The sequence below is a fragment of the Rattus norvegicus genome, chromosome 9 (genome assembly GCF_036323735.1).
Source record: "Rattus norvegicus strain BN/NHsdMcwi chromosome 9, GRCr8, whole genome shotgun sequence".
In the NCBI taxonomy this organism is placed as follows: Eukaryota; Metazoa; Chordata; class Mammalia; order Rodentia; family Muridae; genus Rattus; species Rattus norvegicus.
Window position 1 is genome coordinate 68,026,480 of NC_086027.1, and position 12,888 is coordinate 68,039,367.

Genomic DNA, 12,888 nt, shown 5'->3' on the forward strand with positions numbered 1-12,888 from the left:
AGCAGAGGCAGGCAGATCTCTGTGAGTTTGAGGCCAGCCTGGTCTACACAGATAAACCGTTTCTCAAAAAACAAAGAAAACAAAGCAAAACAAACAAACAAACAAACAAACAAAACCCCCTATCCCCATGCTCCACTTACTGGCTGCGTAAGGAGAGGTGGTTCTGCAGGACAGGTTAGTGGTTAGCTCTATGCATTTTCCAGAATGCTTAATGTTTTCTGGCCAGAGCCTGAGCAGTAAGGGACAAGTTTATCATTATTTGAGATCCTTGGTTAAGTCTAGCTCTGTGCATTTGTCTCTGGAGGCATCTGCTAGAAAACATTGGCATTATTGTTTTACAGAGAAATGTATGAAGTATAAAGGAAAGGTACAGTACTTCAGGGTCCACCAAAGCCTATTTCTGAATTGTTACCAAGTCTAAAGATTCATTTGAACTTAATTGACAGTGGCAGCTAGCAATGGTCTTTGGGTGGGACAGAAATATAGTCCTGTGAACAATTTCATATCTCTAGGTATTTTAGTTCATTAGTGATACTCAATCTGAAAAGAACAGAAATGTGTTTCTCACAGTTCCGGAGGCTGGCAAGTTCAGTATCCAAATGCTGGGAGGACTGCTGTCTGCTGAGGGTCTAACCTGTGCTTTCTAAATAGTGCCTAGCAGAGTCCTTCTGAACTCTGTGTTCACGTGATAGAGGGTAGAAGTATAGAACTGACCAAGTCCTGCGAGTCCTACAGGAATTTCACCTGCCTGGGCCTTGATTTGGTCAGGACATGATGTTCCGAATGTGGCAGAGTGCCCCCTAAACCCTCATGGTTTGAGGAGAATTGACCCCCACAATTTCTTCTGATCTTGCTATGCCCATCCACACATGTACCCAAAAAGAAATGGATATTAAAGAAACTTAAATTTAAAACTCAAATATGTAAGAACCAAATGAAATACGATTTTATTGTGTCAGGAAGCATTTGTGAACCCCAAAAAACCACCACGGAGCCATCCCTGATGTAATAGCATTAGGGTCTCTTTATTACAAGCTCAGGCTTGGGCTCTCCTACAACCCAACCCTGACACAGCAGGATGGGAAGGGAAGGCAGAGCAGCCCTGAACCCTCAACAGGATAAGTTTTTATAGGAAAGTAGGAGCAAGTGAGGGGTTGTCCAGTCTGGCAAGCAAGTAGTAGAATGACTGTAAGCCGACAGGCTCTGAAGCAAAACCATATACCATCACAAACAGTCTGAAGGTACATCTGAAACAATCAGACTGATCTTAACTAACTGTTGCTAGGGAGTATCTAGGGAGTAACTCTGGGCTACGGGCAAGGACAAACCCCAGGGCCCTTCCTAGTACTTGGGTGCACCTTGGATTCAGCTGTAGGTCAAGTTCTCAGACTGTTTTTGTTTTGTTTTTGATTTTTTTTTTTTAAGATGGAGGCCAGACCCAAGATGAAGTAGATTTGGTCTCTCAAATTTCATCTGAGGGACAACTAGAAAAATTCTAAAAATGAACTGGATCTTAAATATCGTGGAATTATTTTTTCTAGTTGCTTTAATGATACTTACTGTGCATTCCTAGAGATATGCCCCCGAGTCTTAGAATAAATTTCCCTTGAAAAGATTTTGAAAGAAAAAGAGTTGGGGGCATTCAAAAGTTTAACATTAAGCCTAACCTGATATCTCACAACTCTGTGTTTTTAAAAGATCTCCAAAACGTGCTCCAGTGATGATGCTGGGCGTGGTCAAGAACATCTGCAGCTGTCTCAGAGGACAAGTTCAGTACTCAGTACCCACCCTGGACAGCTGACAACTTCTTGTAGTTCTGGGAATCTAACACTTCTAGCCTGCAGAGGCACCCACATGCATGTGGCGTGGACACACATTCATGTAAATAAAAATAAAACTTTTTTATTTTTTTAAATGTCGAGCTGAACTGGTGAGCTGGCTCAGCAGACAAACATCCTTGCACGAGCCTGACGACCCAAGTTTGATACCCGGAACCCATATAAATGACGAAGGAGAGAACCAACTGCACAGAGTTGTCCTTTGACCTCCATATTGAGTCTGTGGCACAAAACCCTTCCCTATCATTTATACACACTGATGATGATGACTATAATGAAAGGTTTTTTCAAGTTATAAGCTCATTCACCTTTCTGGTTTTTTGGTACTCATCTCTACAAGGAAATGATCCATTTTATAAAGCCTCTGCTTACATCTAACTTCACCTACAAACCTTTTCTAGGTCCTTCCATTCCCAGATCTAAGTAGATTAAGAGCCTCATCCTCTCTTCCTGCTGCTCCCACAAACCTAGGCTTCATCCTCAAAAATTCCAATTTGACAGGTCTGATATTCTCATCGTAGCAATCGGCCATGAATTAACCAATGGGGCTCTTGTAAAGAACTTTCCTAATCACGGTCAAAAGAATCTTTGACGTGCACTGTTGAGTTGTGGTGGTGAAGGACTTGTAGATTCCGTCATTCTCTCAGACCTGACAGAATTCAAAGATCACTCTCCCACTGTCAGTTAAGACGTTATTAACAGTCAGCTTCCTCCAGCCGCAGTGCAAGGCTGCATTCTCCATGCCATTTGGAGCAAACCTAGCCACTTGGCTAATACGAAGCTGTACCTGTCTGTATTTCAAGTCTGGTACAGATATAACTGAATCCAAACCAAAGTATCACAGGGACGGTACCACTTCCTGGAGGACTGATTCCTTGCTTGTCCTTGATAGAATTCATGAATTCCATCTCTGTTGGCTACTGGGTAAGAGTCTGTTTCCAGCCTTTCTGTTGGCTACTGAGTAAGAGTCTGTTTCCAGCCTTTCGGGTCACTAAAGGACCCTCCTCCTTTATAAGCAGAAATATCACAACTGACCAACAGCTCTTTGATGAAATATAAAAGGGTTTCTTTAATCCTTTAGAAAACATCAGCCACCTCACAATGGAGGATACTCTCCCCATTTCAGGGCTCTTATCCCTACTCACATCTGCAAAACCACTTTTGATGTGAAAAGTCATATTATCGTGGACTCCAGGAATTAGAGGGGCCATGACTCAGTCAGAAACAACCCCACACTGAGAGCACCTTTCCCCATTTCTCCTTGATGACACAATTCAGATATGGTCAACTTCAGCACATCCCTGCAGAAGCTGCAAAACAGACTATGAACTCCTACACTTCCAGCTGCTGCCGACATGAGAATCACCGCTAATCAGTGAAGACTAAAACTGGCAGGAATGTCAGAACTGCATGTATTTATAATTCTATAACACGGGTAAATACCCGTTCAGCAACTCGGGCCTTACAGATAGTAAAGGACAGTTTCACTATGGTGCTGCAGAGACAAGAACAGCCACCTCACTTAACAATCCGTCCATCATCTTCTATACAACATTCAGTTGTGTGCTAATCTGGGAGGCCCAGTAGTTTCGGGGATGTGTCCAACAGCCTTTGAGTCACCTTCTCTTCTAGCAGGTCTTCTCACTGACTTAAGCTGTCGGACTTAAGCTCACAGACACCAGCTGAAGAACCATTTGAAATGTGTTAGGACAGCGTTTTTTTTCTACGCAGAACCCACCCCAAGAGTGGAATTTTCCAAAAACCTGAGATATCCGATAGAGAGTGAAAATGAGGACGGTGACCTTCCATTCATGTTTCCCGTGACTCACAAGAAGAACCCCTTGATCGCAGCATTCAAGAGGCTGGGGAAGGAGGATCAAGAGTTTAAGGTCAGTCCGAGAGACAGCGCAAGACCCTTTCTCAGAAAACTAGCAGAAACAGAAGGACTGGGGAGGGGGCTCAGTGGTAGAGTCCCTGCCTTCCAGAATAAAACCCCAGGTTTGAAATCCATCAACTGTACGAAGTCAGAGCAGAGACTCAGAGGTCAGCCCCAGATCACACGCCTGAGCTGGCTATTGGTCCAGCTTCTCCTTGCTGTCTGACTTCGTTGTTGCTGCTTTTGGTTTCAGAAATGGGCTCTCATGTCTCTCAGGCTGGACTCAAACTCGCTGAGTAGCTGAGGGTGGCAATGACCTCGTGATCCCCTGCTTCTGCCTCCCACGCCCTAGATTACAGGAGGTGTGAGCCATTCTCCCAAAGCTCCCTACATGATTCTGAGGGGCAAGCAGACAGGAGAATAACTGGTGCAGATTTTAAAAAGGAAAAATCTTCAGTTTTTAAAGCCTCTCAAAGATAGGTATTTCTGTTTTATTAGCTATAAAGCATCTTTCAATTCAAATGGCAAATAATTATTATATGAGCTATAACACTAGCCAGATTCAGAGAAAACAAATCACATCCTGCAGTGTTCCATAAGAAGACATCAAAAATATAAAATGAAGACATTTTTCCATCTTCCCCATTCACTAAATTTACATTTAAACTTGATGTATATTTTATAACACTGAGGTTAAGGCTTTTCTAAATTGGTGCTCTTTAGCTAATAATAATCATGAATTTTGCAAATTTGAAAGGACAGGAAACAAACACATCACCTGCTGTGTTTTTTTGTTTGTTTGTTTGTTTGTTTTAGCTCATTATCTCCTGTGTCACTAAGGTGAAAATAATAAAGACCCTAATATTTGGTATAAAGACCAGATATAATTTACAATCTACAGTAGCATTTCAGCATTATGTAACAAAAGCTCGATTATAAATACATGTATCTTATAAAAATACACTTAAAAACGGGAGTGGGGAACGCAGGCCGTCACTGCAGGGACGGAGCCGGCCGGCGCTACGGAGACGCTTTGACTCCTCTCTCGGGGTACTCGTCCACATCAGAAAAGAACATCAACTCTGGAGAAGAGAATGAACACATCATAATTAAAACATTTCAGATCCTCAGAATGGTTTTGTAGCTTAGTCGCAGTCTGCTGGAATACAGATTTATGCATAGTACTCATACAAGTATGAATTATTCAGGGAGTTTTTAATCTAAAAGCTAAGCTAATAGCAAGTGGGCATGTTTCATCATTTTTAAAAGTTCAGGCATTAAATTTATTATAGACCCCTTAAAAATAAAATACACATAATGAAGACAATATTAATACATTGTACCAAGAAAATTAAGTCACCTAGGGTCATTAAAAGAGCTAAGAGATCTAATTCTACAGTGATCAGATGAGTTAAGATGCAGGGGAGAGGGAAGGATTCAGAACCAACACTAAGTGTCTACAAGAGCACCTCCACTACACTATCCCACTTCGTCTCCAAAAGTCCCAATAAGCTAGGCATTATCCCCATTTTGTCTTCACGTTTAAAATCACCATCCTTAAAAGACAGAGGGTTTCTGGAATTCTTACTATGTATCATGCACACTGCAGTTGAGACGAACCCTGCACAAGCCAGCAAGGGAAAGTGTCAGTCCCAGCAACAATACAATGATTTTCATAATTAAACTATTATTTAACATAGAAATTCAATTTATTATTAAATGCAAGGAAATATAAAAATTAGACCTTGAGAATACAAACAATAAAAGTCCTCTGATAAAAACCATTAGATTAAAAAACCATACCTCACGAGAAAAAAAAACTAGCAAAATACACAATGTGGAACATCTTTGTGTGTGAGCAGGTATGTCGTACATACATGTTCATATGAGTGTGTGCACATACACATAGGTGCTGATGTCAGGCATGTTTCTCTATCACCCTCCACATTAGGGGTTTCTCACTGAATGTGGAGCTCATCAATTTGGCCAGGCGACCAGCCATGAGCTCAGGGATTCCCCCTTCTCTTCCCTCCCTGTGCCCAGACTGCAGGTGCACAACACTGTGCCTGGTTTTCACACAGGCACTGGAGATATAAGTTGAGGTCCTCATGTTTTTATAACAAGCATTTTGCCAGCTGACCAATTACCCAGGCCCAAAGTCCACGATACCGCAAACTGAACGAAGCGTAGGGCATTTAGTGGGAGAGCATGAGAACTGCAGTGGAACAAGTACAATCCTGAATGAAATGCACACAGAATGGCACTTGGGTTTGGTATAATATGGTACACACATATGTGCATACGGAGAACGCCACCTGGGCTCAATAGGCTGTATGTTTCTGTATATACCTACATATATACATTTACATCTATAAATGGAACAAAAGCTATAGGAGAAAAGGTCCTGGGATTGGAAGAAGGGACATGAGAGCAGTTAGAAGGGGAGAGGGATCGTGGAGACAATGCAACCACAGTGCTCACGAGCGAACAGACGACAGCAAGGAAGCCCTGTCAGGAAGTACAGTGCACAGTGAAAACCAAGTGTTCCTAGAGCATTTGCTGATGAGCTCGCTAGTCTGCTAACACGAGTGTTCTAAGAGATTCATGGGTCTAGAGATTAGTGACTTCACTGGGCACTGGCACATTAAAGGTAAAAAAAGAAAACACTGTTAGACAATGAAGTGAGAGTCTGGATCAATGTGACAAGAATGGCTCGCTTCTCTGAGTATGACAAGAAGCTGTGCTGATGACGATTTAAATAATTGGATGCTAGTGTCTTCTCTTCAATTGCCTTTCTGACGCTCATCTAAACCTAGCTACCTCTCTGAAGCCACTCCAGAACTTCAGGTCTCTATGTGTCTTATTAGCACAGAGAGTGAAAGATCTGATCAAAACGAGCTTCAAAGATGTAGGCAATATGAACTGACTTGAAAGTGTATCTTTTGACTAGCCAAGATTACATTTTTATTTTGTTGTCCACGTTCATAAAACTTCAGTCTCCAAAGCAAAGGCTACACTTCTGTGAAATCAGCTCCATTTTGAAGACTGATGTTTCCTATTTTTGACCTTCTTCAGCTGTGATACAAACATTCAGGGGACATGGCATATACCTGGGTGTCTCTCCATCATCTGCATGCAGGTAAGAGATGAATAAGGTCAGTACACAGAGTGCTCTCACACCGCATCTTAAAATGTAGTAGAAAGTAATGGAGCAAATTAAGCCCAGCACTTGAGGTCATATTCAGCAAAATGGTTAAATGACTAGGTTGTTGCGTGGAAAATAAGCAAAAATATCTAAGGCTTAAAATAGGGAAGTGAATATTATTAAGTGGCAATTCTCCATAGCCTCAGGTCTTTTTCCTTTTTAGTGGTTTAGGATGCAAGGAAATTCCCTAGCTCTTTATTACCGAGCAATGTGTTGAGAACATTTATTATTAAAGTGAATTATTTGTTTTGTAGTATATATGTCAAGATTAATTTTACATAGTTTGGTTAAATTATTTACTGTCATATATTGATATACACCTATTTTTATATATCATATATATAAATATATGATAGAAAATATATATCATATATATCGTGAAAACATAGCTTGATGAGAGCAGAGCCTTAGCAAACCCTCAACACTCCCAGAAGGCGCACCTTCCGGGAGCCTAAGGATCCCCAGGAAATGTTTTCAGGCTCTGACTCTAAGTCCTCTGTTGACAGCCGCCCGTATCAGCTGTTGTCTGTTAGTAGCCGCCCGTACTGCGCCCAACGTGGGGCTGATTTCCTGTGAGTGAGTCAACAGGGCACAGCTGTTGTCCACCTCAAAGGACGCAGTGCACATGAGCCAAGCACGTCACAGCCCGCTCTCGGGACATGCAAATTGGGCATGGGCTTGCACCAATCGGGTAGCGACACATATATAAGCAGTGCCTTTTCCTCCCTCGGGGTCCCCTGTCCCTGTTCAAAAGAGCTGTACAATAAAGGCTTGTTCGCAGACGAATCCTGTTGCCGCGTGTCGTTCTTGCTGGCGAGATGTTGGGCACGAGACAGTCCTCCCTATTCCTTCTGTCATCCTGAGACCTTCTTAAAATAAGGTCCTTCTAATTGTTTATTTTAAGTGTGCTTATTATTAAAGTATTATGGCAAGACTGATCATGAGAGAAATTGCGCAATACCCCTATCTTTTTAGTTCAATACCTTCACTAAGATCCATGCCTGGCCTGTAAGACAAAAAGAGCCAGGCTAATCCAACCAGAAGCGCCACCACCAGATTCACTATGACCCATGGCATGAGAACCGGTTCCTCCACTTCTGCTGGCCTGGAGATGAGAAATGCTCATTAGAAATGCCTTCGTTTTTGCCCCCAAGTCCAATACAACTATTTTATATACTTTTAAAAAGCAGTCCTCTCCTAGAGGAATACCAAGTGTGACAAAGCATGATCTTCCTAAAACAAGCAACAGAAGAAACTCAGCACACGTCTGCAGACGTTTGAGTTCTACACAGATCTTTGTAGAGCAGTGTAATGAAAGTTAAATGTTCCCCTCAAGAGTCCAAACAATTTCCCTCACAATATCACGGCAATATTCTTCAACTGATAATCTCCTTTCTCTCTTAGACCATACCTACTCACTCTCTCAAAAGAGACTGTCATTCATTTAAGCTGGACTTTCAGCCATCTGGTCAACCCATTAGCTGGCTACTTGTCTGTGAATGCTGCTTCTCCCACACTGTCTTCCTAGTACTTCTTGCTCAGTTCTTGGGCTGTATTCCAGCCACCCTCTCACCACCATTCTGTGATATTAGGCTCTCTGCATGGGGTAGAGCCATAGAGCACCTCCAATCCATTGTCATACTTTTTATAAGAAGATAGCTCATTTAAAAACCTAGGTATAGTTCCCATAGAGGAGGGCCCAAGAGCAGCAGGACCGCTGCGTCTGAGACACCGCCAGAACCTGAAGGGATCTACCGGATAAACAGTTCTCTGCACCCAAATCCCGTGGGAGGGAGAGCTAAACCTTCAGAGAAGCAGACACGCCTGGGAAACCAGAAGAGACTGCACTCTGCACACATCTCTGACACCAGAGGAAAACACCAAACGCCATCTGGAACCCTGGTGCACTGAAGCTCCGGGAAACGGCGGCGCAGATCTTCCTGGTTGCTGCCGCCGCGGAGAGCTCGAGGGCAGCACCCCTCGAGCGAACTTGAGCCTCGGGACCACAGGTAAGACCAACTTTTCTGCTGCAAGTGACCTGCCTGGTGAACTCAAGACACGGGCCCACAGGAACAGCTGAAGACCTGTAGAGAGGAAAAACTACACACCCGAAAGCAGAACACTCTGTCCCCATAACTGGCTGAAAGAAAACAGGAAAACAGGTCTACAGCACTCCTGACACACAGGCTTATAGGACAGTCTAGCCACTGTCAGAAATAGCAGAACAAAGTAACACTAGAGATAATCTGATGGCAAGAGGCAAGCGCAGGAACCCAAGCAACAGAAACCAAGATTACATGGCATCATCAGAGCCCAATTCTCCCACCAAAGCAAACACAAAATATCCAAACACACCAGAAAAGCAAGATTTAGTTTCAAAATCATATTTGATCATGATGCTGGAGGACTTCAAGAAAGACGTGAAGAACTCCCTTAGAGAATAAGTAGAAGCCTACAGAGAGGAATCGCAAAAATCCCTGAAAGAATTCCAGGAAAATATAAATAAACAAGTAGAAGCCCATAGAGAGGAGTCACAAAAATCCCTGAAAGAATTCTAGGAAAACACAATCAAACAGTTGAAGGAATTAAAAATGGAAATAGAAGCAATCAAGAAAGAACACATGGCTCCTCCTCTTCCTCCTCCTCCCCCCTCCTCCTCCTCCTTCTCCTCCTCTTCCTCCTCCCCCTTCCTCTCCTTCCTCCTCCTCCTCTTCCTCCCTCCCTTCTTCTCTTCCTTCTTCCCTCCCTGGCCAGCCTCTTCTGCTCTTTCTCTTTTTCTGCCCTTCTCTTTCTCCCTTTCTACCACTTCACGAAGTCCTCCTCCCCCTTTTCCTACAAAAAGCAATAAAATTCCCCTTTAGCAGAAAAAAAAAAAAAAAAAAAAAAGAAAGAACACATGGAAACAACCCTGGATATAGAAAATCAAAAGAAGAGACAAGGAGCTGTAGATACGAGCTTCACCAACAGAATACAAGAGATGGAAGAGAGAATCTCGGAAGCAGAAGATTCCATAGAAATCATTGACTCAACTGTCAAAGATAATGTAAAGCGGAAAAAGCTACTGGTCCAAAACATACAGGAAATCCAGGACTCAATGAGAAGATCAAACCTAAGGATAATAGGTATAGAAGACTCCCAGCTCAAAGGACCAGTAAATATCTTCAACAAAATCATAGAAGAAAACCTCCCTAACCTAAAAAAAGAGATACCCATAGGCATACAAGAAGCCTACAGAACTCCAAATAGATTGGACCAGAAAAGAAACAACTCCCATCACATAATAGTCAAAACACCAAACGCACAAAATAAAGAAAGAATATTAAAAGCAGTAAGGGAAAAAGGTCAAGTAACATATAAAGGCAGACCTATCAGAATCACACCAGACTTTTCGCCAGAAACTATGAAAGCCAGAAGATCCTGGACAGATGTCATACAGACCCTAAGAGAACACAAATGCCAGCCCAGGTTACTGTATCCTGCAAAACTCTCAATTAACATAGATGGAGAAACCAAGATATTCCATGACAAAACCAAATTTACACAATATCTTTCTACAAATCCAGCACTACAGAGGATAATAAATGGTAAAGCCCAACATAAGGAGGCAAGCTATACCCTAGAAGAAGCAAGAAACTAATCGTCTTGGCAACAAAACAAAGAGAAGAAAAGCACACAAACATAACCTCACATCCAAATATGAATATAACAGGAAGCAATAATCACTATTCCTTAATATCTCTCAACATCAATGGCCTCAACTCCCCAATAAAAAGAAATAGATTAACAAACTGGATACGCAACGAGGACCCTGCATTCTGCTGCCTACAGGAAACACACCTCAGAGACAAAGACAGACACTACCTCAGAGTGAAAGGCTGGAAATCAACTTTCCAAGCAAATGGTCAGAAGAAGCAAGCTGGAGTAGCCATTCTAATATCAAATAAAATCAATTTCCAACTAAAAGTCATCAAAAAAGATAAGGAAGGACACTTCATATTCAGCAAAGGAAAAATCCACCAAGATGAACTCTCAATCCTAAATATCTATGCCCCAAATACAAGGGCACCTACATACGTAAAAGAAACCTTACTAAAGCTCAAAACACACATTGCACCTCACACAATAATAGTAGGAGACTTCAACACCGCACTCTCATCAATGGACAGATCATGGAAACAGAAATTAAACAGAGACGTAGACAGACTAAGAGAAGTCATGAGCCAAATGGACTTAACAGATATTTATAGGATATTCTATCCTAAAACAAAAGGATATAACTTCTTCTCAGCTCCTCATGGTACTTTCTCCAAAATTGACCATATAATTGGTCAAAAAACGGGCCTCAACAGGTACAGAAAGATAGAAATAATCCCATGCATGCTATCAGACCACCACAGCCTAAAACTGGTCTTCAATAACAATAAGGGAAGAATGCCCACATATATGTGGAAATTGAACAATGCTCTACTCAATGATAACCTGGTCAAGGAAGAAATAAAGAAAGAAATTAAAGACTTTTTAGAATTTAATGAAAATGAAGGTACAACATACCCAAACTTATGGGACACAATGAAAGCTGTGCTAAGAGGAAAACTCATAGCGCTGAGTGCCTGCAGAAAGAAACAGGAAAGAGCGTATGTCAGCAGCTTGACAGCACACCTAAAAGCTCTAGAACAAAAAGAAGCAAATACACCCAGGAGGAGTAGAAGGCAGGAAATAATCAAACTCAGAGCTGAAATCAACCAAGTAGAAACAAAAAGGATCATAGAAAGAATCAACAGAGCCAAAAGTTGGTTCTTTGAGAAAATCAACAAGATAGATAAACCCTTAGCCAGACTAACGAGAGGACACAGAGAGTGTCCAAATTAACAAAATCAGAAATGAAAAGTGAGACATATCTACAAATTCAGAGGAAATTCAAAAAATCATCAGATCTTACTATAAAAACCTATATTCAACAAAACTTGAAAATCTGCAGGAAATGGACAATTTCCTAGACAGATACCAGGTACCGAAGTTAAATCAGGAACAGATAAACCAGTTAAACAACCCCATAACTCCTAAGGAAATAGAAGCAGTCATTAAAGGTCTCCCAACCAAAAAGAACCCAGGTCCAGACGGGTTTAGTGCAGAATTCTATCAAACCTTCATAGAAGACCTCATACCAATATTATCCAAACTATTCCACAAAATTGAAACAGATGGATCACTACCGAATACCTTCTACAAAGCCACAATTACTCTTATACCTAAACCACACAAAGACCCAACAAAGAAAGAGAACTTCAGACCAATTTCCCTTATGAATATCGACGCAAAAATACTCAATAAAATTCTGGCAAACCGAATCCAAGAGCACATCAAAACAATCATCCACCATGACCAAGTAGGCTTCATCCCAGGCATGCAGGGATGGTTTAATATACGGAAAACCATCAACGTGATCCATTATATAAACAAACTGAAAGAACAAAACCACATGATCATTTCATTAGATGCTGAGAAAGCATTTGACAAAATTCAACACCCCTTCATGATAAAAGTCCTGAAAAGAATAGGAATTCAAGGCCCATACCTAAACATAGTAAAAGCTATATACAGCAAACCAGTTGCTAACATTAAACTAAATGGAGAGAAACTTGAAGCAATCCCACTAAAATCAGGGACTAGACAAGGCTGCCCACTCTTTCCCTACTTATTCAATATAGTTCTTGAAGTTCTAGCCAGAGCAATCAGACAACAAAAGGAGGTCAAGGGGATACAGATCGGAAAAGAAGAAGTCAAAATATCACTATTTGCAGACGATATGATAGTATGTTTAAGTGATCCCAAAAGTTCCACCAGAGAACTACTAAAGCTGATAAACAACTTCAGCAAAGTGGCTGGGTATAAAATTAACTCAAATAAATCAGTAGCCTTCCTCTACACAAAAGAGAAACAAGCCAAGAAAGAAATTAGGGAAACGACAC

At 41.5% G+C, this 12,888-nt stretch overlaps 1 protein-coding gene across 9 annotated transcripts in view; it reads right to left on the bottom strand.

Moving 5' to 3' along the window:
- Positions 1–1,001: 1,001 nt before the first annotated feature.
- The window catches only part of Tmem237 (transmembrane protein 237), a 39,251-nt gene continuing 27,364 nt past the window's right edge, over positions 1,002–12,888 (bottom strand). For 4 of the 9 annotated variants that reach the window (XM_006244977.5, XM_039083614.2, XM_006244975.5 and 1 more), the window contains exons 12-13: positions 7,903–8,024; positions 1,002–4,796 (exon numbers count right to left, since the gene is read on the bottom strand). In XM_006244977.5, coding sequence (XP_006245039.1) covers positions 4,735–4,796; positions 7,903–8,024 — 184 coding nt within the window. In that variant the 3' untranslated portion in view covers positions 1,002–4,734. Of the gene's footprint in view, positions 4,797–7,902; positions 8,025–12,888 lie in introns of those variants that run through there. The other 5 variants (XM_039083617.2, XM_039083616.2, NM_001108220.1 and 2 more) reach the window with 4 other exon arrangements.